Source organism: Castanea sativa, chromosome 7, assembly GCF_040712315.1.
Source record: "Castanea sativa cultivar Marrone di Chiusa Pesio chromosome 7, ASM4071231v1".
Classification (NCBI taxonomy): domain Eukaryota; kingdom Viridiplantae; phylum Streptophyta; class Magnoliopsida; order Fagales; family Fagaceae; genus Castanea; species Castanea sativa.
This window is the reverse complement of record NC_134019.1, coordinates 5,521,033-5,545,799: the sequence shown is the minus strand read 5'-3', so window position 1 is coordinate 5,545,799 and position 24,767 is coordinate 5,521,033. Positions and strand designations below refer to the sequence as shown.

The 24,767-nt window shown below is 34.0% G+C and overlaps 2 protein-coding genes across 7 annotated transcripts; one reads left to right on the top strand and one right to left on the bottom strand.

The window, feature by feature from the left end:
* The first annotated feature begins 1,858 nt into the window (after positions 1 to 1,858).
* Positions 1,859 to 8,567, top strand: LOC142644717 (putative hexosyltransferase MUCI70). Of its 5 annotated transcripts, XM_075819297.1 has the most exons (9): positions 1,890 to 2,033; positions 2,993 to 3,106; positions 3,975 to 4,154; positions 5,021 to 5,092; positions 5,178 to 5,377; positions 5,725 to 6,140; positions 6,949 to 7,133; positions 7,940 to 8,069; positions 8,165 to 8,429. In XM_075819297.1, exons 2-9 carry the CDS (start codon positions 3,025 to 3,027, stop codon positions 8,166 to 8,168), a joined length of 1,269 nt encoding a protein of 422 aa, XP_075675412.1. In that variant the 5' UTR covers positions 1,890 to 2,033; positions 2,993 to 3,024; the 3' UTR covers positions 8,169 to 8,429. The 5 variants fall into 5 exon arrangements, with proteins under 5 accessions (XP_075675409.1, XP_075675407.1, XP_075675412.1 ...); XM_075819294.1 differs by having other exon boundaries at positions 1,859 to 1,997; positions 7,940 to 8,567; XM_075819292.1 differs by having other exon boundaries at positions 1,865 to 2,033; positions 7,940 to 8,567.
* A 3,205-nt stretch (positions 8,568 to 11,772) lies between these two features.
* On the bottom strand, positions 11,773 to 24,135 carry LOC142643395 (villin-4-like). 2 transcript variants are annotated; one of them, XM_075818008.1, is made up of 24 exons: positions 23,868 to 24,135; positions 22,162 to 22,283; positions 21,842 to 21,941; positions 20,395 to 20,463; positions 20,066 to 20,302; positions 19,771 to 19,948; positions 19,551 to 19,683; positions 18,889 to 19,051; positions 18,647 to 18,794; positions 18,394 to 18,494; positions 17,563 to 17,718; positions 16,551 to 16,619; positions 16,375 to 16,443; positions 16,168 to 16,305; positions 15,900 to 16,028; positions 15,331 to 15,478; positions 15,180 to 15,190; positions 14,668 to 14,808; positions 14,093 to 14,218; positions 13,948 to 14,013; positions 12,882 to 13,209; positions 12,571 to 12,782; positions 12,282 to 12,472; positions 11,773 to 12,193 (listed from the first exon to the last, which is right to left on the bottom strand). In XM_075818008.1, exons 2-23 carry the CDS (start codon positions 22,215 to 22,217, stop codon positions 12,359 to 12,361), a joined length of 2,892 nt encoding a protein of 963 aa, XP_075674123.1. In that variant the 5' UTR covers positions 22,218 to 22,283; positions 23,868 to 24,135; the 3' UTR covers positions 11,773 to 12,193; positions 12,282 to 12,358. The 2 variants fall into 2 exon arrangements, with proteins under 2 accessions (XP_075674123.1, XP_075674124.1); XM_075818009.1 differs by having other exon boundaries at positions 12,308 to 12,472.
* Positions 24,136 to 24,767: the final 632 nt, after the last annotated feature.

Below are 24,767 nucleotides of genomic sequence, written 5' to 3'. Positions count from 1 at the left end.
AAAACCAATACCTTAGAAGGATTTTGGAAGGATCCAAACTAAAAATCGACCAATTTGATCAATGCAAAGGTTGACAATGGTTCTATACCCAATAAATCCTCCGAGATCAGTTCAAGTGGCCACCAAGTTTGAGTCAATTTTGACTAATTCGATCACCATGAATTTTGAAGTCATGGTGGTCAATGACTTGTATGGCTGTATTCCCATGATTGACGCTGGGTCATGCATTATATACCCATCGTGATTTGTTTTAAGTGGTGATTAATCTTAAAATCAATTCCGATTGACTAGTGGATAGCCTACCAAGAAATGCTAGTTCAGTTAAAAGACTATCGCTCATTTTAGGAAAATTTTTATGATAAATTAAAAATCTGCAAAATAAAGTTATTCACTTTTTCAATTTTTCATAAAAAATTTCCTTTAATGGTTTATTAATAGATATCCTTAAAGCATACGTCAGTAGGACCCATATATATATATATATGATTAACTAATTGAGATCCAATTTTGCACTATGTGTCCAATTTAAAATTTTTTATTTTTATTTTTGTGCCAAGTTAATTATCTATTGGAAAAAATAAAGAGTCTAATATTAAATGAACCACATAAAAAAAGCCAATCATGCACCTAATTTAATCAATTTTTATTCGGTATAAATACTTATAGTTATAAGTTATAATCTAAATCACCTTAAGCTTGATATTGGAAATTGGGGATAATATGTGGCATTTTATGTACTATATGCAACATGCTAGAAGCACCATGTGGACAACTAATAAGTTTCATTTTAGTACCCAAAAAAGATAAATATTTGTTATTAACCAAATTGTAAGTATATATAGAGATTAATTGGATCAAAACGCCTCATTAAAATTGAATAATATTCTTACATGACTTTTTAAAGAGTTAACAAAATATAAGAATGACTATAAATAGTATTTTTTTAATACAAAATAGAAATTCTACTCTAGTCTAATCTAAGTATATATGTGTGTAAAGTTCTCTCTTGAAAACTTGAACTATGTTCCTTGCTCCCCATACCCTACAAGTACTTAATACTTGTGGAGTGACTATCAATAGTATTTAAATTATATATTATGGAATAATAATATGCATCTTATTATATATTTTAAGTGTATCTATGTATATGTATTGGGTTACAAGCTAGTTTATTAATAATTAAACTAATACTATCTTTCCAAATAATCAATTCAACTTTATTTAGAATTTAAAATTATGTGAATAAAAAAAAGAATTTCAAATTATGAGGTCCATCATAAAATAATTGTCTTTTATGATCTTCCAAGATATCAATTGAATTTTGGCAATCACTTTATCAGTTTAGCTATTTTAGCATTCAAATAAATATAAGAAAAAACCTTCACAAGTATAAATGCTTCAGGGGTGTGGGGGAAAAAAAGTCGAGGTTCAAGTTTTTGGGAAGGAGCAGTACACATATATACACTTAGATTAGGCTGAATTAGAAATTCTATATTGTATAAAATAATAATAATAATAATAATAATAATAAATAAATAAATAAAAATACTCACACAATTTTCTCTTCTATCTCGCCCCTCAAAATTCTCTCTCACACCGATACGAAAGTAATTTCAATGTTGGATTTAAATTTAAAACATGTAACAACCTGTCAATTAGAATTTATTGTAAAAATATTATGAATATAGTAGTTATTTTATTTTTATTTATTTATGGGTATTTGGTTTTTCTGATTTGGGTTATCTGGGTTTTGACAAATTTATATTATTTTAGTGGGTTGAATGAAAAAAATAAAAATAAAAGAGAGTAAAAGAAGGGATGTAAGGCATATTGTGAAACGGGGGTGTTAAAACTTATTGATACGGAGTAACTTTTTTAAGTGCTAAACTGAGTTTTCTTTACATTTTGCTCCGTTCGATCAAGCCATCGCTCCAAGAGAGAGAAAGCTGAGTACGCATAGATGCTGCTGCATTTGATTCATTTTCACCATCATCAAGGTTTGAGCGCTCAATGAAAAAACCAAACCTGTCTCTGTGAGTTAAAAAAAAGTTCATTAAATTTGGTGTAATAATTTGTGTTTGGTGTTTGAGAAACTTGCTATCAATTCCAATCTGGACTTAGCATAATTGTATTGAAATTCTTCTTATTGTGTGTGTGTGTTTGGAACTGATCTCCAATCTGTAAATCACTTTTTTCCCAGTTCATATTTCTCTTTCCATTTCCCAGATTTGCCCAAAAAAGAAAGAAAGAAAAAAATCGACAGACAAAAAGTTACCCACTTTGCTCTCAATTTGATTGCTCAAAAACCAGTTCTTTCTTTTCCTTATGAGTTTCCCAGATCTGGGTACTTCTTCATATTCTTATATTGCATTGTTAGTTTGCTATATAGTATATACAATGTGTAAGATTTAGAAGTTTGATTTGTAATTCTTAATTTATTTTTGCTAATCTGATTCAATGTGCAAAGCAGTCATGTGATTGATCTTATCAACTTTTTCCATGTCTGTACAATTATAAAACATTGGGGCACACTTCAATTACTAACCTCAAAATCATGAGCTTAGAAGAGTGCAATGTTAAACTATGAGATAAGAGGGAATGCATGTATTTGAGTGCATTGTGTGGTGTAATGTCAAGGCATAAGCCCCATTTGGGCCAAATTAAGTTAACAGTATAAAAAAGTAGTGTTTAATAGCTCAACTCCTTACAGTGTTTATTGGCTAGGCTCTTCTATGAGTTTCAAGATATAGTAATGCTCTTGATTATCTTCATGCCCTTAATCATCGATGCTATCTGATTTTTTGGGCTTTTGAATACTTACTATTTGGATTTCTATATAATGTTAAAGCAGTCGATTGAAGTCCTGTCTGTAGAAAAGCTATGATTTTCATTATTAGGGGAAAAGGCCTGCAACATTCTCTTGAACTGTCTTAAAGTTTCCCTATTTTAATGTTAGGTTGGGCTGATGTTTTTAAAAAACTCATCTGCACAGTGTATATCAAGAAACGTTAGCTGGCAGTGATTATGGATGGGGAGGCTCAACGATCAGTGTCTTTTCGGTCAAACCGTAGAGGAGAGCGGAATAACCAAAGCCCATATTCCAAAGGTAAGGAATATAGCACCAAAGTTCCACATTTCTCCAAATCAGTGAAAAAAGTTTTTTTTTTTTTTTCTTATAAAAGAATTTATTATGATTTTTAATTTTTCGTTTATGTGTTTTTGGTGAATCATTGTTTTATGCAATAAAATGATGTAATTCTTTGTTGTAGCACAAGGATTGAATGACTATTATAAATTTTTGGCTAAATTACAAATTGCACACTCTAACTTTGTTCAAAATTCAATTCAATCCTCTAACTTTCAATTTTTTAAAATTCGGTCCTCCCTTTAGTCTCTGTGAGAATTGCGCTGTTAACTTTCAATTTTGTTTAATACAAGATTACGTCATTTTGGGGGTCTTTAATTGCTCAAATTTGATGGAGACTATTGAGATGACTGAATTGAACTAAGTTAAAATTTAGAGGACTGAATTGAATTTTAGGCAAAGTTAGAAGGTGCCATTTGTAATTTAACCTATGTTTTTTTCATTCTTGTGCAAAGTTCCACATTTTTCAAAACCCATGAAACTTTTTTTAGTGTTTTGTATATGGGTTTTTGGTGTAGAATTCTTATGCAATATAATGATTTAAATCTTTGTTGGAGAGCACAAGGGTTGAATGACTATGTATAGATTTTTTTTTCCTGGCAGTGCAAAGTTCCACATTTATCAAAATCCGTGAAAATTATTTTATTTTATGTTAAAATTTTGAATGTTTTGTGTATCAGTTTTTGGTATAGCATTGTTGTAGCATGGCAATGCAAAGTTAGTTATTTATGTTTTGTGGGGGTTTCAATTTGGCACTTGGATTTAGATATTTGGTTTTGCACCATAAATTTTAAGTGGGTTCTGTGACCTGTTGTGTTGTTGGTTGCAGACTCAGAAGGGGAGTTATTTTCTCCAGGGAGGTTGCCCCAAGATTATCCCATGAAGATTGTTTGGAAGAAGGGATTTATTCGATTGGTTCTAGTAGCGGGCATCTTGTGGATGATGCTAATTCTAATTGCATTGTTGTTTCATGTATGGTCTTGCCAATCTTCAGTTTCTTTCTTTTCAGGTATTTCTGGAAGATATAAAATCTTTCCATAGAGTTTTAATCTGTTGCTTTAAGTTTTTGTTTTAAGTTCTGGTTTAGTATCTACTCTAATCTGTACTCAAATGGTTTCATGTGGAAAGGGGAAAAGTAATGTTGCTGTTGACTTGAATTTAATGTTTGTATTGTTTTGTAATTCAAAACTCTGCCTGTGTTTCAAAAGCTGAATAGTTCTACCCTACATAGCTCATTATGTAATTGGAAGCCTCCTTTCTGGAGGTCTTGCTCTCTAGGGGGTGCTGAAAGCTGAAATGTCATAGGTTCAAAGCATTTTCTTTTCATCGAGCTACATATTTGGAGTAATTATATAGGAAATCATATAAGTTCTTTGCATAGGAATATGATGGTAAACTGAGTATCATTGATCTCTGGAATATTACTTGCAACACATGTACCCTTTTTCGATCTCTTGATCTCTTATCCCATGCATATTTAAAATCCAGGAGAATGACTGAGGAAAAAGTAAATTGCTCTTGAAGGCCTGTAAAAGCTATAAATTTGGCAACTATTCATGAATTAATGTGGAAAATAAGAAATGCATTTGAATCAGGAAGAAAGAATGTGTATGGATCTTATTTTTGAGGGGTTCAAGGGCAGGGCTGTGTTCTTATCATTCTGTAACAATTCTTAATATTAGAGAATCTTGTGAATATTTCAGATGTTACCTACACCATAATACTGGATTTCTAGTCACTGATGCAAACATGATAGAATTACATCATGTATGTTTAGTGGAAAAGATCTGCATTTTTAATTTTTTTTTTATACTATATTTGCAGATATCTTTCTCTGGTTTGTGATAATATGACGATTTTCTGCTTGTCATGCAGCTATATGTAACAAAGATAGCAAAGTATTCACAGTGTTAGACACAATGGGGCTCGTACCAAAACCTCAACACCGTAAGATCATGGCAATGTTTCTTATCTGATGTGTTGATCTTTGCTTAGTTGTAATAATTGGTATTGATTTGCTCATATTAACTAGGCTGTCCAATTCCCCTTGCCAACGACCCTGATAAAGTAGTTATTCCAGAGGGAAGGACTCATGATAGACTTGTCAAAGATTTATTCTTTGTCATGGAAGATGACCAATGGAATAATAGATCTCAGACAGCTCCACTGTTTGGAGGACAAGAAAGTTGGTCGCAGAGAGAGAAGAGTTTTAAACTAAATTCAACCATGAAGGTAAAATTAACTATTTTATTATTGTTATTGATGGTGTTGTTCTTACTGTTTGTTGTTTTGTTGCTACTATTAACACTACTAATATTTAGGATGTTTATGGTCATGATGAAGTTAAGCATGTGTTTCAATTGATTATTTGTATTTTGACAATGAAAATAAAATGCTTTTGTCGTATTCTATAGCATATATTTTTACTTAAAAGAAGAATGATGAAGGGAAGGATGCTGTTATCAATTTCATGTTGGTTTTCTGATTTCATGTGTGTTGAAAATTCAAATGGTTTGTAACTATTCTCTTGTCCCCTTATATTTAAATAAGCTATTATTTACTATATGCTGGTCCATCAGGTGCACTGTGGATTTATTCGAAATAGTGGTGCTGAAATGGTTCCTTCAGACATCAAATATGTCAAGAAGTGTCGGTTTGTGGTTGCATCTGGAATTTTTGATGGATATGATGTACCTCATCAGCCTTCAAATATAAGTCTTCGCTCTAAGAAGCTCTTCTGTTTTCTTATGGTGTTGGATGAGATTTCCCTCAAATTCATAAAGGAAAATGTTACTATCAGAGATGATGGTAATGGAGGGAAGTGGGTGGGTATCTGGCGTCTTGTCTTACTGAAGCATCCACCTTACGATGAGCCTAGAAGGAATGGAAAAATTCCTAAGATTTTACTCCACAGATTGTTCCCTCAAGCTCAGTACAGCATTTGGATTGATGGTAAAATGGAACTGATTGTTGATCCATTGCTAATGCTAGAAAGGTATCTTCCAAAATTCCTAAGTATCTTCTGGCATGTGTATCTTTGTTTGCATTTGTGTATGTATATTTGTGTCTTGAGATGGTGGGAAATTGCATTTTATATTCATTCAGTTGAGAAATAGAGCTTTAAATATTCTGTTTGTTATGTTTTCTGGTTTCATTCAGTTGAGAAATAAGCGCTTTAAACTGGCACTTCATTCAGTTGAGAAAAACGAGAGGAAACGAAAAGAAAAATGAAGTTTGAATATTTTGTTTGTTATGCTTTCTGGTTTCATTAAAATGAGTATCTGTTTCAACTTGATGATTTGGTACATGCATTATGCCCTTTCTGCACTTTTAGTCATAGTTTATTTTTTATATAAGTACTTGTATTTATGGTTTGTACTTGCCAAAGGAAAAAAAAAAAAAAGGTCAAATGGTTTATTAGGCTCAGTAAGTGGAGGTTTTTGGTTTCTTCATTTAGAGATTCTGTTCTTCTCTTACCTTAACTCAGCAAATAAATGGTTTAGTGGGGTGTTCATGAGGTGTTGGGGAAGAACTGATGAAGCTTTCTACCTAACTAGATGGAAGGCAGAAAAATGCTTATGATCTGTGATTTGGGATGTTCTCTTTTTACCTTACAAGTGGAATAGTTTGATGTTAAGATTGCCTGTCCAAGATATTAATAAAAAAAAATCAGGTCCATCCAAGATAAATTTTTCCAAAAACCCCGTCATACCAAACTCTTTGTTCTTGCTCTACATTGTTGCATTTCTCTTACTGATATCAAGGAGAAACTGCTTTCTAAAGGAACCACTTTTGGGTTTCAGATATTTATGGCGTGGAAAGCATACTTTTGCTATTGCTCAGCACAAGCATCACCGTAGTATTTATGAGGAAGCTGATGCAAACAAGCGGAGAAAGCGATATGCCCGACCTCTTATTGATCTCCACATGAAAATTTACCGTTATGAAGGGATGCCATCATGGAGACCTGGGGGAAAAACCATTAGTGGTAAGATAGCAGACTAGACATTTTGGTTCTCTACTTGGTTCTCTTTGGTCTTTTTAATCCAAGAGTGCTTGTGTTTACATCATAAAATTTTATTTGTGAGCAATGGAGAATGGACAAAGTGAGCCATTATTGGTGAGAAAAATTGCATTAGAGGTTTTGGAAAATTCAAAGACTTTTGACCATAGTATTTCTTTTCCAAAGATAATTTCCACAGTTTAGTTTATATGCAGAGAGAGGGCACAACCTTTTGTGTCAGAGGAGCCTGTCCCATGATGCAAAAGAACTAGTTCACTGAGGTCAACCTCTACCAAGTTGTTTTCATTATAAAAGTCAATCTTGTATTTTACTCTAGTATAGTAAGCTCATAATGAAGAAGATTTTTACAAGTATGTGGTTAATTAATTAAATTTACCATAGCTTAAGTTTTTGGGACAATAGCTTAAGTTTTTGGGACAATCAGTTATTTAACATGGTATCAAAGCAAAAGGTCCTGAGTTCTATCCTTGTCTCCTTCACTCCACCTCCCATTTAAAATCCCATGTATTGAGTCTCCTATTAAAGAGGTAGGTTCGGCCCACACGTGAGGGGAAGTGTTAGAAGTATATGGTTAAATAATTAAATTTGCTATATCCCAATAGCTTAAGCTTTCGGGACAATTGGTAATTTAACAATACTATATAGTAATATTGCAATAAGGTGGTGCTCTACATTTGTGATTTCAAAAAAAAAAAAAAAAGATAGGGGATTTCTTAATGTGTATATGATACATTTGTTCTTCATAATATTGACAGAGTTGTGAAATGCAGATGTGCCAGAAGGAGCCGTTATCATACGGGAACATACTCCAATGAGTAACTTGTTTAGTTGCTTGTGGTTCAATGAGGTTGACCTTTTCACACCCAGAGACCAATTGAGCTTTGGCTATGTTGTATACAGGTTAGGGGATTTCTTCAAGTTCTTTATGTTTCCAAATTGTGAGTACAACTCACTGTTTGTGCTGCACCCACACACGAGGGAGCATTCTTCTGCAGTTGAATGGGTAAAGAACCTCACCGAGCTTAGTGGGAAAGGTAGTGGAATGAAAGAGAGTAGGGGTGGATTAGGCTTATGGACTCCTTATCCTGGGAAACTTGATTCAGTTGTCCTACCACCTGTAGCAAGAACATCAAAAGCAGGCTGAAACTCAATTAATTTACTTATTGATCATTTCTTAGTAGCTTCTTTGATAATTTGTTCACGATTTAATTCATTATTCTCATCACTGCTTCATTAAAAAAGAACACTGAGGCATTTAAATTTGTTGAGTTGGTATTTTTGTAGGATCTTTATAGGAAGTTAACCAAATTGGCAACCTCTTGAGGCCAAAGAAGTTGCTTGTACAGGTACAAGGGTTTCTTTAAAGATCTAATCTCAATTGACTTGTCACAGAAGTTAAAACAGCTTATCACTACATTATGTAATGAACCTAAATGTTGTAACATATACGAATCACAAGGTTAGTTGTAAGAAATGGCAAGAATGGATCAAGAAAGGGCTGTTAGAGGGTGTTGTGAAATTAGTTGGTTGAGGAGTTTGTTAGCCAATTAGTTACAGCTTACAGGCAGTTTTAAGGCCAACTAAACCTATGTAAGTGCAAGTGTAAAAATTCAATAAAGCAATCTGGTATAACTTTCTCCATTCCTTTCCTCTTATTTTTCTTATCTCTTCCTTCTCTTTCTTGGGGGGAAGATTACCATTACAGTATTTCCTTAATTACACGCGCACACACACACACTTGTAAAAGTGGGAACACAATAGACTAAAATATGTCTTTAGCCCCTAAAGTTTGGGGTTGTCTTCATTTTGAGCCTTTACATTTCAAAATAGATTGCAGTTTATTTAAGTATGCAATGCAAGTTAAAGGAACTTCTTGCTTTTAATCAGGTCAAACCTGCCATTCTTGAGTTATTCGAAGGGAATACACAATAGATTTTAATAAGGTCATTTTGGTAGCCTTTGATAAGATCTTTCCATTCTTTGGTTATTGATTTAACCCAGTCAGCAACATGAGCAAATATTTCCCTTTTAGGCTTGTTAACAAACATTGGAAGTCCGACATACTTGGCATTTGGGCCAAGTGACTAGGCTCAACAAGCTTTAGGCCACTTTGAGAGCATAACTCCTCGATTAGTCTTCCCTTAAGATTTTTGCTAAATATCTGAAGGATTTGAAAATTTTAACTGTTTGCCTCAACCGGTTTTGATAGGATTGAAGACAGTGTAATAGTAATAGAGTTGCCATGTAGGAATTATTTTAAGCAACAAAGGTTTTAATGTGTTTGCCAAAATCTTTAGACAACATTTTTATATATTACAGGACATAAATTAAGGGGCATGAAACCACTTAATATGAAATCTCTATTTGATTTTGGCACCAAGACTATGAAAGGGTTATTCATTTGTGTAAGCATATGGCCTTAAGTAGAGAAAATGTTCAGACTAACAGCGTCGACAACATCCCTCTCAATAATAGACCAGTTTTTGCTTTGTAAAACGGGCGGGTCGGGTTCGGGTCAGGTCAATCTGGTTTGTGGATCAATTGGGTCGCGGGTCAAAACGAGCCAATTGGTTGTGGGTCAATCAAGTCGCGGGTTGGGTTGGGTCGAGTTGACCTGTATTTTTCAAACAAACCTTTTATTTTTTTTTTCAATTAAAAAAACAAATCAATGACAACCTATTTGGAGAGAATGAATATAATTAATTAAGGAAATGAATTGCACTTAACGCCGCTTGTTAATATTTTTTCAATTATGACAGTTTTAAGCAATAGAGGTAGAGCTGCAAGCTTTGTGCGAAACTGAAAAAGTGTGAAATGTGTGAAAGTGTCAAAATAAGGGCAGAGGCGCAAGAATAGAGAAACTAAGGAAGTTTTGGCCTTTGTGGTTTGTCATGTTTCACGTTTGTGTCTTTGGCTTTGGAGTACAGCTAGTCATATTGAATGAGATTTTTTTTAATAGTTGTCTTGTCTCATTCTCTCATGTCTGTGAAACTTTATTGGTTGTGAAGCTCAAATAGTCAAATTGAATGTCAAGCTATTGTCTTGTCTTGTCTGTTGCCTATATCTATAATTTATTGATTATTGGTTCTGGTGCTTTGTGCTTTTGTGCTTTATGCACTTAGTATTAGAACGTAATCTAAATATTTTTTGAGTGATTTTTTTTAATGGGTCGGGTTAGGTTGACCTGCAAAAAATTGAGTTGGGTCACGGGTCAACCTATTTTTGTTTCGGGTCAAAAAATCGAGTTCGGGTCAAGTATATTACAGATCAGGTCAGAAAATTTTGACCCGTATTGCCATGTCTACGTAAAACACAGCTAGGAAAATCATCCAGTCCAAGGGCTTAATGAGATGAGATCCCATACCAAATGCTGCTTTGATCTCTGTAGAGTCTAGAACTTGCACAGTTGATCAGTAACCTCTTTGGTTATGCATCCAGAAATCATTCCCACAAATACCACTGAAAAGCATGGATCAGATAAATCCAAAATAGTTTATAAAACAAGGACCTATATATATATTTCTTGTAAACAAATTGATTTTCAATGGGCTATATACATTCACACCTAATGTTGTTGTTGCACAAATTGGTTCATTCTCCACAAGATGGAATTTGTTTGTGAGAAAATTCAAAATTCTTAATTTATTGCCACTAGTAAGTGTTTTTGTTTATTTGGGTTAGAATACAGCTAAATTTGGAAGCTTGTAACTTTTACTAATGGGTCAGAATATTTATTAAAAAAAAGAAAAGACAGCCCTTAACAGAAGGTACAATTCACACACGTTCTTCCATTCCTATCAACCTTTCAAGGGTCACTGACTTCCAATTTACCAACTACCAACATTATTATTATCTCTGGCTTTCATCCATACAACACCCACCACAATTATTTACCCCATTAAAACTACAGAAAATAACTTTGTTCTGGGCTCGATTCTCAAAGTTTATAGGCCCACAAAACAGTATGAACATATACAAACACCTACCACAATTATCCCGTTAAGACTTTAGAAAATTACTTTTTCTAGGCTCGATTCTCAAAAACCAAAAAAAAAAAAAAAAAAAAATTCAAGGCTCACAAAACAGTATGAACATATGCACTAATGCACCTTCCACAATTATCCCATTAAAACATCAGAAAATAACTTGTACTAGGCTGGATTCTCTAAAAAAAAAAAAAAAAATCTTCTAGGTCCACAAAACAGTATGAACTTATGGATAAATCATCATGATACCAACAAATTACATGTATCACCTTATCGACTAATGAGATTTTTGGGCTATTTCTTGGGTATGAATTAGATTAGTCTAGCAGAGCTGAGATACCACTTTTTTAATAATGAATAAAAAATATAATATTTAAGGAAAATGAGACCCCCACTTCTTCTTTTTAATAAATAAATCTGTTAGCACAAAGTAGCTAATCATAGAATTGAAAGTTTTAACCTCGTTTCTTTCTATGGAAAAATGATACACAAAATGAAGTGGGCTACAATTCATGAAACACAGTAAAATTAATAACAAAAAAAAAAAATTTAAGCCCGGGATCTTGTATCAGGAATTGATTAAAAACCCATCTTTTTGTTTTCCACTTTTCCAAAAATAAAAAAATCACACCTTTATTGTCAAAAACAAATAAATAAACTGAACTGGTTCTTATGCTCTGCTGTACACACTTCCATCCTCAGTTATCAATACAACCTAAGTAGACTCTGCATTCGCAAGACCCTATCGCTCTACTGAAAATCAATTTGAATTTTTTTCAAAAAAAGAAAATGAAGATGAACAAAAATGCAAGCTCACAACAAACCTGTGACCAAAAAGAATACCAAGCAGCTAACTCAACAAAGAAACAAGGCTAGACATTCAAACCACCAGAAAAAAGGGGGGGGGGGGGGTGGGAGAAGGTAGGAGAAAAAATCTCTGGTTGTGTCCATTTATCAAGAAAACAAGCTTCTTGGGAGCAGAAGCAGCTAAAAATGCACTGATGCTGTCCCTTGTACTCCTGAGAATGAGTTCCCCCACTGCAAATAAAAGTACAGCAGTTAGAATGCTGAATGAGTTTTACTAACGATAATTAAAGTGAAACTTTCGTGAGGAAAGAGTATGTACAGATTTGCGAGCAAGCTTTCTTCCACCTGCAATTTAAACTGCAGGGAGTTGCTGAAAAGGCTGGGAATAAAGGAGACTCAGAATAATTGCAGGGCCATTTTGAGCTTGTTCTGTTTCCATTTGGGCAATTTGTAAAACGCATCCTTTCCCATCCCGAATTTCTCCCTGAATTCCTCTGATGACAGATATGTCTGCATGCAGTGCATTAAACGAATGTCAGAATTGAAATGAGAATGATAGAATGTAAAAATGATAATATATTGTTATATTGCTTCCTCAATATTCTTACCTCTCGCTTGGTCACATCAATCTCTGCAGCAGGATCTGTTGACGAAATTTTTAGGCGTTCATATGGGTATATTGGGAGACCTTCATCATCTTCAGCTTCACCCTCTTTCACATCTTCCTGTATAGTAAGGGATTCTATTCTGCTGCTCATAGAATTCTCCTTATTATCATTCGTCTCTGGTTTTGGCTTTGGCTTGATGGCCTCCGGGCTCACTTCACCGATGACAATAAAACACATCAAATATAAGCAACTTTGTAGATTGAGGTGCAATAATAATAAAATTTGCTTTCAAGAAACTCAAAAATGCATACCCTTGACAGATCGAGGCATAATAACTTCTCTTGCTGGTGGTGGCTGTTCAAAAGTGGCAGTTAGTGCTGCTATAGCTGCAGACTTGGATGCCAGTTTTGCTGAATCTGGGGTCACAGATCTTGGGTAGAGTTTTCTGACGACCGGAGGTGGAGTTGAAAGATTTCTGGTATTAGGGTTCTCAAAAGTAGCCGCTAGTGCATTGAAAGCTGGAGACCTACCCCTTACACGAACTCGGTCAGGGCTGAAAGACATGCTTCTAGAACGCTGATTTTTGTCTGGAACACTGGATCTTCCTCCATAAGATACAGGTGTTCTCCGTTTGGGTTTCTAGTAATGCATAAACAAATTATATGTAAACAGAATAGTGGCAACAAGAATCCAGAAAAAGTATGAGTCAGAACATAGTAGTTAATTGGTTAGTCTGTTAACATATCTCATCAATCTATTTTGTTTTTCCCAGACAAGTCATATCAAGGTGTTCCATCTAAATATGAAGATGGAACTGAAAGTATTAGTAAATTGATTCGTATGTTAAGATGTCATATCTATTTGTTAAAACAAGCCAAGTGTTAGCATTTTAACTTTCATCGAGAATCAAGTTATGTGTAAGCTTTGATGACTTTATATGTTGACTTTTTAGACCTGACTATTTGATGACTTGATAGAAAGATTGATTATGATACTTTAAGAAAGATCTTAATTTTTTTAATAATTCAAAAAAGTTAATAGAAAGTGAAATCCAGAAGGAAAAAAAATTGAAGTGCAGCAACATAATAAAATCAAAGTACCTAATGTACAATATTTCCAAAGGCAAAGTATGCGTATTTTACTTTTACATCATAAAATGGTGAATGGATAATGTGATAATAAATGACAGTTCCTTCTGTCACATATATTAGTATGCAACAATTATTGAAGATATACAAAAAGATTTGAATCGATATGACAGATGAAATCAACATAGGATGACACAGAATTTCTGGTGCAAAAGTAAATGAAATCCTAAGAAAGCAGTTAAGATCAATGAAATCTTTAAGCAAATGGAAAAGATTAAGGAGGTCTTACATCAACAGTTGGAGCACCCCCATTTTTCACTAAGGTAAGTTTCCTTTGAAATGAGTTCCCGATCATCTGTACCCAAATGAAAAGATTCTTACAAAAGATTTGAAGTCATGTTGATTATTAAAAAAAAATTATAGAAGTCACTTACAGAAAATTTTCCAGAGTCCCATGTGAAGAAGCGTGTGAAGAAAGGTGGCTCACTCCCTTCCATGACAATATATACTGGAGCTTCATGGGATAACTTTTCTAGAAGAAAATCACGCTCAAGAAATTTCTGTTGAAAGTGAAAAACCAACATTAAGAAAAGCAATGGAAGTATCCAGGAATTAGAAATCTTGAGAGATTATTGATTCTAAACTTGCAATTCAATATTTAACTGAAATCAAAGACTTCAATGAGAAGGTGGGTATCTGCTAGTAAAGTCTCTCGCCATCCTTGAGATCACATCCTGCCTAAACCAGGAAAAGGAAGGCTTAAAAGAAATGAGATGACCACCTTCCTTTGTGTAGCCTCTAGGTCCAATAGGCCCCTAGCAGATCCAAAAGAAAAAGGTGGGGGAGGAGGAGGTTGGAGAAGAAAATTGAGCGAGCTTAAATATAGTGGTAATTAGCTTCCATGAGATTCTTATCAAGCCAATGATATAAGATTTTTTGATTACTATAGGTACATGCTGATTAAGCAAAGTAAATGTATTTCTTCCAGCCAAATCCTAATTCTTCTTACCTCCCCAATGGTTAAAGCATGCACTCTATTTTTGGAATCAACCTGTTGACCAACCCAGACAAAGATCTCTGACTGACAGTCCAGGATGAATATATCTTCAGTCATCAAATCGTCCTGGGTGAAGTTGTATATCTCTGTCACCTGAAAGAATGACATCAAAATAAACTCATGGTGCAAAAATAAAATAGAATTAATATGGTATGACTTTCATATAAAAACGCTGTAGGACCCTTATAGCATGACTTTCCCCATGAATGGTGAATAATAAATCATCTCATTATTAAAGTTTCATAGATATTCTCATATGATAAATATAACTGAATATAAGGCAAAGTATCAAACCATCAGGAACTAAACTAGACAAACCATAGAAACACACGGAGAACATAAGCAAAAGAAAGTACTTCTAGAACATGAACGCATTTTTCATCACAAGCATAAATGATATTAACTTTCAGGATCGCATACACTGATAATTGTATTAGAAATGATCAACTAAAAGATATACACACCTTCAAATTTCCTGCAGATTGGTGTCCATTTTGATAGTAATCAAAACCATGGAAAGAAAAAAAAGAAAAAAAAAAAAAGAGTCAATTTTTATCTATTTAAAACAAAGTGAAAGAAACAAATTTTACCAACAAACACTTAAATTATCCATACCTTTTGAGAAATGGCAAGAAAATAGGTGAGGATCACTTTCAGCTTCCTTGACAATCTTTTGGCTGGGGTATTCGGATTTTCCTCCTAACAAACCCCAAAACTGTTCAGATTCGGCACCCTCCTTTTGTGTTTTGGATTGTATATTTGGCTGCAGACGATTAACAACATATGAGAAATAGATAGACAAGAAGAACTGACCATACAAAGAGAACATGAATATTCAGCAAGGACCTCCTGATGTGCAACAAAAAAAAAGTAAAAGAATTGTAATAAGCTTCCTTTAATTAAAATTTATGCCCAGATAAACTGATCAGTCAAATTGGCTCTAAAGTAATTCACCAATGACTTGGTTGACAAAATTCAATATATAATTAAATATGTATTAATAGAATAGAAATGTATTACCAATGAAAAAATAATAAAAATCTATAGAGAAATTCTTGATAATATCTCTGTTCATTATGAATATGTGGCTGAAAATATAACACGCAAAGAATCTGCACGTTGAATCATTTAAAAAAAAAAATTATTATTATTATTATTTAGGAGAAGAGATACAAAAAACAGACCTTTATCAGATCGAGCTGCCTCTCAACCAGCTCCTGGTCATTTGCAGATGTGAGGTTTCCAGACCATGTAAAGACGGTGGAGTCACTATGTAAAATGTAACAGTACGAAGAATTCAAAGACGATGCAGCCTGATTCAACAAAAAGGAAGTGAAAAAGATGTAAATTATTTTAATATACTAAACAAGTGTATGCCCACCAAGAAGGGGAGAAAACCCACAAATCTATAAAGTCTAGTAGTACAAAGAAGGGGAAAAAAAAAAAACGTACTGCTTCAACTTGTATTGCTTGCATATTATCAGGTCCAGTGCCCTGGACTCGAAATAATGCAACTCCATCCTCTTTATACGTCTCATCTGGAATTTCTTTCTCTGCGATGTAATTTTTGTATCCATCGCTAAGACCGCCCTGAAAATTTGAAGAAATATGAGTTTCTTACCTTGAATTTCTTTCATGGTATATTAGGATTCTACAAACCTTGAAAACAATAAAGCTCTGGAAGATTGAATAAAACTGAATTGGTTCTTTTCCCTCATAGATGCGAGCCTAGCATAAATATCAAATACCATCAGTGTGAGTCATTTGAAAGGAATAAGGACATAATTTTATCAATAAAACAGCAGATTCAAATATCTCATGCGAAGAAAAACTACCTGGGTGGGCAGAAACTTCAATGACTCAACCATCTTGCTTGCCAGTGACATTGCTGAAGCCCTTTCATCCTATTTTCAGTAGCAAATGCACTAAAAGTAAACAACAAATAAATTTATAATAGCAACATTGCGGTATATTTATAGCAGAGATACATATTTATATGTTCCTGTAGGTGTGATTATTCAAAAAGAGAACCATTACAACCAAATTAGCTATAGACCAAAATAGAAAATAACAACTTCTGGTCTTCAGAGTCCAGAAAGAAAGCAAAGCAGCCTCCAAAAGAATGCTATCAGGAGTTAATCAGTACACATATACCCTATGCTATAAATTCATGTTTAAATTAAGAGGGTTTTGTTTTATATCTTTTTTCTTTTTATTTTATTTACAATTGAATCTTACTTTGTTATTGTATTCAAATAAAGAGAGGAATGATGGCCATTCAATCTTTCAACATCACCATTATAAAATGTGGGGGGATTGTTTGTGGGGGGGGGGGGGGGGGAAGTTTAAGGCATAAAAAGCTAACAAAACGTTAGTGTCAATGAATGCTGCTGGATTTTATTAACAGTATTATAAAAACAAATAATAAATAAAAAATGAACTTCATCAATCAAAACACAACTGCACTATTTGTATAATGATAAAACAGACAAAACATATGCAGGAAAAGAACAAGGTACAACTAAAACACTAGGCCATTAAACAAGATCTTACAGCTTCTGTACACTTTTTTTTTTTTTTTTTTTTTTAGATAACGAAAAATTTTATTAATAAACAAAAAAGCCAACCTGAGTACATTGGGATCTACAGCTCCTGTATACTCTTGCAATTGAAAAACTAAAGCTTAATTGTTTCCCACTCTTAAAATCATCAGCCCTATAACTTCCCTAGGCCTTTCTTATGGAAATGTTTGCAGCGTTTAAAATGCTCTATGATATGCTCAATATAGTGTTGAAATAATCAATTTAAAAAAAATAATTAATTACAGAATATTTTTAAAAATTTCACCTCAACACTCAGCTTTCCAAACCATGTTCCTATAAGGTATTCCTCTTTATCTTCTCCAGGATACGAATACTGAAAGATATAGCAATCTCCACTGTAAAATTTCGACTGATCAGAAGCTGGATGGAGAGTCTTTTCCTGGCCATTCACATGCCAGACCTGTGCAAATAGGATTAACTACCATTAGCAACACAATTATAAAGCAAGGTAAAAATTAACCAATGGTCTATAAACATATTTACAAAATTTCCCCATGGGAAGGAGTAGGAAGTAGGTAATGGACATCTCGTATTGTGCATTCCCCAAATTCTAGGAAACACTCATGAACCAAAAAGAATCAATTAATTGTCTCATGCTTCTTAGTTGTTTCCAGAGCCCTTTCTATGATAAGTAATGAAATATTTCTTGCAGACCCTTTCAATCCCTTATGTTTCTAATTAGTTGCCCAAAAATTTTACAAATGATTCCAACTATTTTTCTTATATTTCCTAAAATCTCAAGTTCCTGTTTCAGATATGCCTTGTATGTTTTGGACCATATTTCCTGCTTTCCCATGCCTTTTTTGGCTTCTGCTTCCCATTTAGGTAAACATGGAGATTCTGCAAGCAGCTTTGGAGTTTCAAGGTAAGCAGTAGGGCTACCAAAACTCTTGCTGACAAGCAGTTTTGCAAAAAGAAATAGTAGGTTTACTTGGCTATTAAAAGAAGGGGGGACAAAAAAAAAAATATGCCTCCATTTTCAAGTTCCTGACTTAACTGGTTGACTATTATAGATATAGATAAACATATTGCTTATAAAAAAAAAGAGATATAAATAAACATATTGATACAGCACCTGTAGATTTCCAGTGCAGTCAATATATGGCTGAGGTTCTTCTTTAACAGAATCAGCTTTCAACAGACCCTTCACGTTAACCCCTTGGCGCTTTAGCAATGCTACAAAATCATTGAGAGAGAACAGAAACAAGAATTTATATGGTGAGGTGCAGCTATGGCTTATGTCATGATAACGGTGATGGTCATAGGGAAGTATAAACTATAAAGTATGGCAATGACAAAATCATGGAGAAAACATTTTAATCACTGACCTGCAACTTTGCCTCTACCATCCTCTGACACAGCTATATTATTTGTCTCAGGCCATGAATCAAACTTGGAGCGGAACATCACTGTCTCGAAGCCCTCAATTACACGAATAATGTGTGCTTCAGGTCTATCAGGGCCACGGACTAACTCCTGTTTGGTGAGATCAATAATAATACAAATGTCATTGAAATTTTACATAGAAGTGCCAAAATCATATTGGATAAGAACAAGCATTGAGCATTACTTCTGCAGCTCCGCTTGCACTCTTTCTATCATCAAGAGAGGTATTTCTCCCCATCCATACAAATACTTCTATACCACAATCTAGTACATAGCACATATTTGTGTCTAGCAAGTCCCTTGTCAAAGAATCAGCATCGACAGGTCCTGCTTTCCCCTTCTCAACGCTTAAAAGGAAAATATGTATCTGTCAGAACTACAACATGATTGGGTCCTATATATAATAAATGAAGCTTCATCTTACTATATGAAGCAGTAACGATCATAAATGAATTTGCATCTTTGAGAATTTTTTTATTGATAAATTTGGACTGGTTATCTTTTATCCTAAATTTAAATAGGAAAAGCCTTGGAAAATTTGAAAGTAGAAAAAAAAAAAAAAAAAAAAGTTCACATGCATATGCAAATTGTCCTTAGACCATATTCCATCTCCTCCCCTGTAAGTAAGAGGTTCTGGTTAAGTTACAGGTTCAATTCTGTGTGTGAGCGTGTGTTGTGTATTTACCTATCAAAAAAGATGGGGGGGGGGGGGGGGCAGGGAGAGAGAGAGAAATAAAAATAAAACACACATGCATGTATGGATTTCTAAAATAATATCATGGTGATTGATATAGAAATAATGGGATGCATTTTTAGCAAAGATCCTAGGAATGATATCACAAATACCGGAGTAGCTTAGTAGGATGAGAATCAACAGCCTTATCCTCATCGCTAGCTGTTTTCCTAGGAAGTGGAGCAAAGCCACCAAAGAAACCCCAAAATTCACCAGCTTCAGCATCAGCCATCAACTTTCCATCCTCTGCATGGAAAGTCAAGTACATAGAATCAAAAAAATGATAGCAGTTAACAATCATCTCTGAACTCCTCAGTATATTGGTCCACTTACCAACAGCAGCTACTTCACATTTGCCATCATGATAAGTATCTTTGATGTACTGGACAACCTCCAATGCTTTAGCCCTCTCTTGAATAGATGAGTTGGAACCATTAAATTGAAAAATTTTAGACTTGGTATCCAGAATAAAAATGTCATCATGATTAAGGGAAGATCGAGCAAAGGGAACCTGTCACCAACAAAAACAACTCAAAACGGAAAAAAGATACTTTATATTATATTGTGCACACACACTAGCACACTAAGACTAATCCCTCATCAACACAGAAGTTCTCCATGGCCTAACCTCCTTTACATGAACAACATGTTTTCCTTTGCAAACATATAACTGAGTCTTGTGTTCTTCAGCCTCAGCGTGCTTGAATCCTGAAGAAACTCCACCTTCTTGAGGTATAATACACGGTTTAAAATAGGATAGAAACTTTTCAGTTTCATGGCCCTGTATTTCACGATATTGAACAGCACGTCCTCCAAGAGCTGCATCAAGTTCAACTGTCTTGATGGCTGCCGTACCAGCTTCATCCTGATTTGACAATGTTGTGGTCACCAAATAAAAATTCATATCCTAGGAATTGAAAATTGGACACGAACTAGAACTATGTGACAATAGCTTACCTGAGATGTATCTTTACCAAGCCAGTAATGGATATCATGACGCAAGGCACCGCTTTTTAAAGCAGTCGTCTGCATGGAAAAAATTATGTTGTGTAAGTTAACAACTAAATTAGCATATGGACTTATTGATATCATGATGTAAGGCACCACTTTTTAAGGTGGTTGTCTGCAGGCAACAAGTAAGAAAGAAAAAGATTACTACATAATGAGATTCTTAGACAGCTACTAAGTTCACAACTCAGACAACTAAAAACACCTATCAACAAAACTGTTTCAATTACATAGGACATACACCATAAAAACAACGAAGAAAACCCAAAGTCAAAGTTTAAATTAGTATGCAGCAATTCAAACACTAGGTATGATGCTACATATATGATTAAAGAAAGCCACATCAGTCACAGTAAACGGAAAATGGAGGTTTAGAATTCTGTATTGATGCTAGGACTTGCAAAAGCACAATATCCATGTTGCCTGGATTTTGTGCAGACACAAGGGACAGGCACATGATTGAAATTAGAATTACCAGATCAAAAAATCTAGAAATATGAGTACCCATGTCACTAAAGGTACACATTATTATTTAAAAAAGATATGATTTTATATGTTAAAGCTAGCCAATATGCATTCCATAAATGATAAGTATTATCTAAAGCAATAGAAGCATCATATAAAGTCAAAATGTTTTAATTTGACTAGCTCTATAAAGATATGCAAGAGAACATTAATTCTAAACCATTATAGAAAGCATTGATATTGAGTCTTATTTGAGGATCTAGCACATACACAATCTACAATGAACTTCATCCAAAACAGTAAAGATGATTGAATCAAACTCGTATTCCATAATATGCTCATGTTGCATAATTCCTTCTAGCCAGACGCAAGTAATGTTGTTCAAAAATAGAGTTGTGTGTGCCACTATTATGAAGGAAGAGAGTCTAGCCATCATAATAACCAACAATAGCTAACTGAGAAATATTATAAGCCACATTCTGCTAGAACAACAACAACAATAAAGCCTTAGTCCCAAACTTTGGGGCCGCCTATGGATCCTCGACAAATTAGTATGGTTCCATATGAATTCATTTCCTCCATTCTATTCTATCTGAAGTCATGCTCTCTGTTACTTCCCTAATTGACGTGTCCTTTTTTATTACTTCTACCAATGTTATACTTAGCCTTCCTCTACCTTTTTTCGTTCCCTCAACTTAGATCAACTTACTTTTTCTTATTGTTTCATTACTCACTTTTCTTTGAACATGACCAAACCATCTCAAGCAACTCTCCTCAACTTTTTATCAATAGGAGCTACTCCTATCTTTAAGCAGATTTCTCATTTAGAATCCTATCTTACGTGTATTCCCACTTATTCATCTTAACATTCTGCTGGAAAAATAATATAAATACATGAGAACAGAATTTGGATCACCATGAAATCAGTTACCTTCAAGATCACATAGGAGTCTCCCATAAAAAATTTGCCATGGGAAGACTTTGGCACAGGAACAGGACGAAAGTTTTCAATGCGCCAAATTTCAAGTCCACTATACATTGTCAAGGAGAATAACAGGGGAGTCTTCCTAAGTAAGAGATTGAATTCAAAACCCATACCCAAGATAAAAAGAACTGCAGTCGCAGAAGCAGCATAAACACTACTGTAATACTTGTCATATTTACATTTTTATACGTTTACCCTAATTTGCAACCTAAGTTTATCAGACTTAAAACTGTAAATAAATTGACTATTCATTAGATAAAGGATACGCCTTTTGTCCAGCTCCCTGGAAAATTTCATCCAAATCTCTCATGGAAACAGACATACTGTTGTTGGAGCTTTAACTACTTGGTTTTCACGACTCTGGCTTGAAGATAGAAACAGAAAGAACCTGAAAAATGATTCACTACTTAGAGTGAGAAGGGAAGGGTAAACAAAATTCACAAATTACTAAAGAAAACAGAAATAACAAAACATTTATGGTAGCTACTCTATTGCACAGGAGACAACATACCAGCATAGAAATTTCTTGCTATCAACACTTAAAACATGTCCGTCATAATTTTCCATTAAAAAAAAAAAAAAACAATGGAGTAGCAAAATATCCAACCATGGATTTGACCATGGTACAGGAGAAATGAAGTTATTTATGGCAGGAAAAATTGAATAGCAGTTGGCTTTCTGTCAAGTATATGTGAAGTTTCTAATAGTACATGCGCATAGAAGTTTACGGCCATATAATTTCTTAGCATTTAGCCTAAAATCAAGGAACTAGAAGGGGCACACCGCACACATGCTCACAGTAAAAATTTAATCTACACTTCGGTTCCTGTTTTGTTTCAGCGTAAAACACTTTTTCAGAAAACATGATATCATATTTTCTTATGTTTGGCATGCAACCCAGCTTTTTCAGGGCATGGCATTTGATCCTATCTCTATATATGCTCCTCCAAGGCCTAAGGGTGAATTGGTAACTGAAAATTGCTAGTCAACTGAAAACGTTTTAATAGTCAATGGAAAATTGCACCAAAATTCATCACGGCCCAGGTTTTCATCTACTTTCTTATTGCTTGTCAAACTGAAAACGTTTTCATGGTCAATGGAAAATTGCACCAAAATCCATCACCCCCAGGTTTTCATATACTTTCTTATTGCTTGTCAAACTTAATTGTGAAGTTCAAAACTTATTTCAGATGGGTGTTCCATCTATGGTTAACTACTTAAAACATTCACAGCATCAAAATTCAAAACACGAAGTTGTCTACACAGAAGTATGTGGCAATGGCACACCAAATGAGTGCAAGTTAAAACCTTAAAATGAGAGACACAACCAGAGACAAAATCCACATGAGAAAAACTCAAGACGTGCACACTCACAGACTGCACAACATCCAACACATTGCTACTAAATATCCCAATAGAACCAAAACCAAACAGAAGATGTATCAAAAACCAAACAGAAGACAATGGCAAAGACAACATTCACATCAGCAAACAAGTATCACGGCTTCCAATAGCATTCTAAATACATAACACACATTACTGTTTGCTCCCCCCAAAAAAAAAAAACCAAATTACAATACATGGCACGGTTTTCAGACATAAACTAATCTCGAGAAACCCAACATTCTTATTACTTGTTACAAATACCAAAATTACGAAATTCAATACCATGTGGTAAAAACAATATATTTTTTTTCCACATAAATTCAAGCAAACTCAGCTCAGCTCAGCTCAATAATGCAAAACAGCAAGCTGTTAATTCGACCCAGATCAGTGAAATTCAACAGTCACAGACCAATCCATGAATCAGATCAAACCCACCTCTCGAAATCATAAAACAAAGCAAAAAACACATTCAAGTTCTCTCATTTCCATAACAATTCATAAACAAACAGCACAGTCTCAAATGGGTCATATTCAAAAAACCAAAAAAAGACAAACAAAAAAGAAATCTTTGAATCTGTGAGAGTACCTGGAAATGAAGATGATAATTGAAATGAAGAAGAACCCAGATCCAATCTCAACGATTGAGATTAAAAGAGAGGATCAAAATATGAAATTTTTTAGATTTTTTTTTTTTTTTTTTTTGTGGGATGGAAAAGAAAGAAAAGTGAGACAGAGAAAAAGAAAAAGAAAAGAAAGGAAAGTGGGGCTGAGAAAGAAGAAGAAGAATTGTAGAGAGAGAGAGAGAGAGAGAGAGAGAGAGAGAGAGAAATGAAAGATGGGTTGGAGGGAATGATGGTGATGATGGAAGTGCCAGGCGTGCTTATCACTAACGGCAACAATAACAGCTATACCTTCACTTCCTCACTCATTAAACTGTTTCATGTTTTAATGTTTAATGTTTGTTTTTGTTTTCTTTTTTTAGCTTATTATAATTCTCATTTTTTATATGTTTTTTCTTGATTTAAATTCACTACCTCTCACTCATTAAACTGTTTAATGTTTACTTTTTTTTTATTTTTTTAGCTTATTTAATTCATATTTTATATGTTTCATTTTTTTTAAGTGTCTAATCAGTAATCACTCTATATATGGCTTATTATGGTATGTTTTGCATTTTTATTTGAAAGGTAAATGAATCAATCAGTGAGAGTAATTTCAGGTGCTTTTTGTTAAATTTAAATTCTTTTGAGGTGAAATCTGTTTTTTGGTTGTTTGCTAGTAAATATCAAGTTATGTGGTGGAAATTCAAATTGATGGAGAAGGTGAAAATTGAGAAGAACAGTAAAAAGGTAGTGGCAATGCTATTAAATATTTTGAAAAAAAAAAGGTTTTTTTATTTTTTTTATTTTTTAAAAGTTTAGGTACCTTTACAGGCAAAATTTGTTGGAGCTGGACCTGTTGGTATTAGTCTTAAAAGAATTGTTCT

What these genes read in the sequence shown, in the direction of transcription:
- LOC142644717 (XM_075819294.1), top strand. Translation starts at nt 3,025, where the DNA reads ATGGATGGGGAGGCTCAACGATCAGTGTCTTTTCGGTCAAACCGTAGA. An exon ending in TTCAGTTTCTTTCTTTTCAG is followed by an intron (nt 4,155 to 5,020) that starts GTATTTCTGGAA and finishes CTTGTCATGCAG; the next exon opens with CTATATGTAACAAAGATAGC. An exon ending in TGGGGGAAAAACCATTAGTG is followed by an intron (nt 7,134 to 7,939) that starts GTAAGATAGCAG and finishes TGTGAAATGCAG; the next exon opens with ATGTGCCAGAAGGAGCCGTT.
- LOC142643395 (XM_075818008.1), bottom strand. Translation starts at nt 22,217, where the DNA reads ATGTCTGTTTCCATGAGAGATTTGGATGAAATTTTCCAGGGAGCTGGA. An exon ending in ACTGCACTGGAAATCTACAG is followed by an intron (nt 17,719 to 18,393) that starts GTGCTGTATCAA and finishes CTATTTGCACAG; the next exon opens with GTCTGGCATGTGAATGGCCA. An exon ending in AAGCAATACAAGTTGAAGCA is followed by an intron (nt 16,029 to 16,167) that starts GTACGTTTTTTT and finishes TTGTTGAATCAG; the next exon opens with GCTGCATCGTCTTTGAATTC.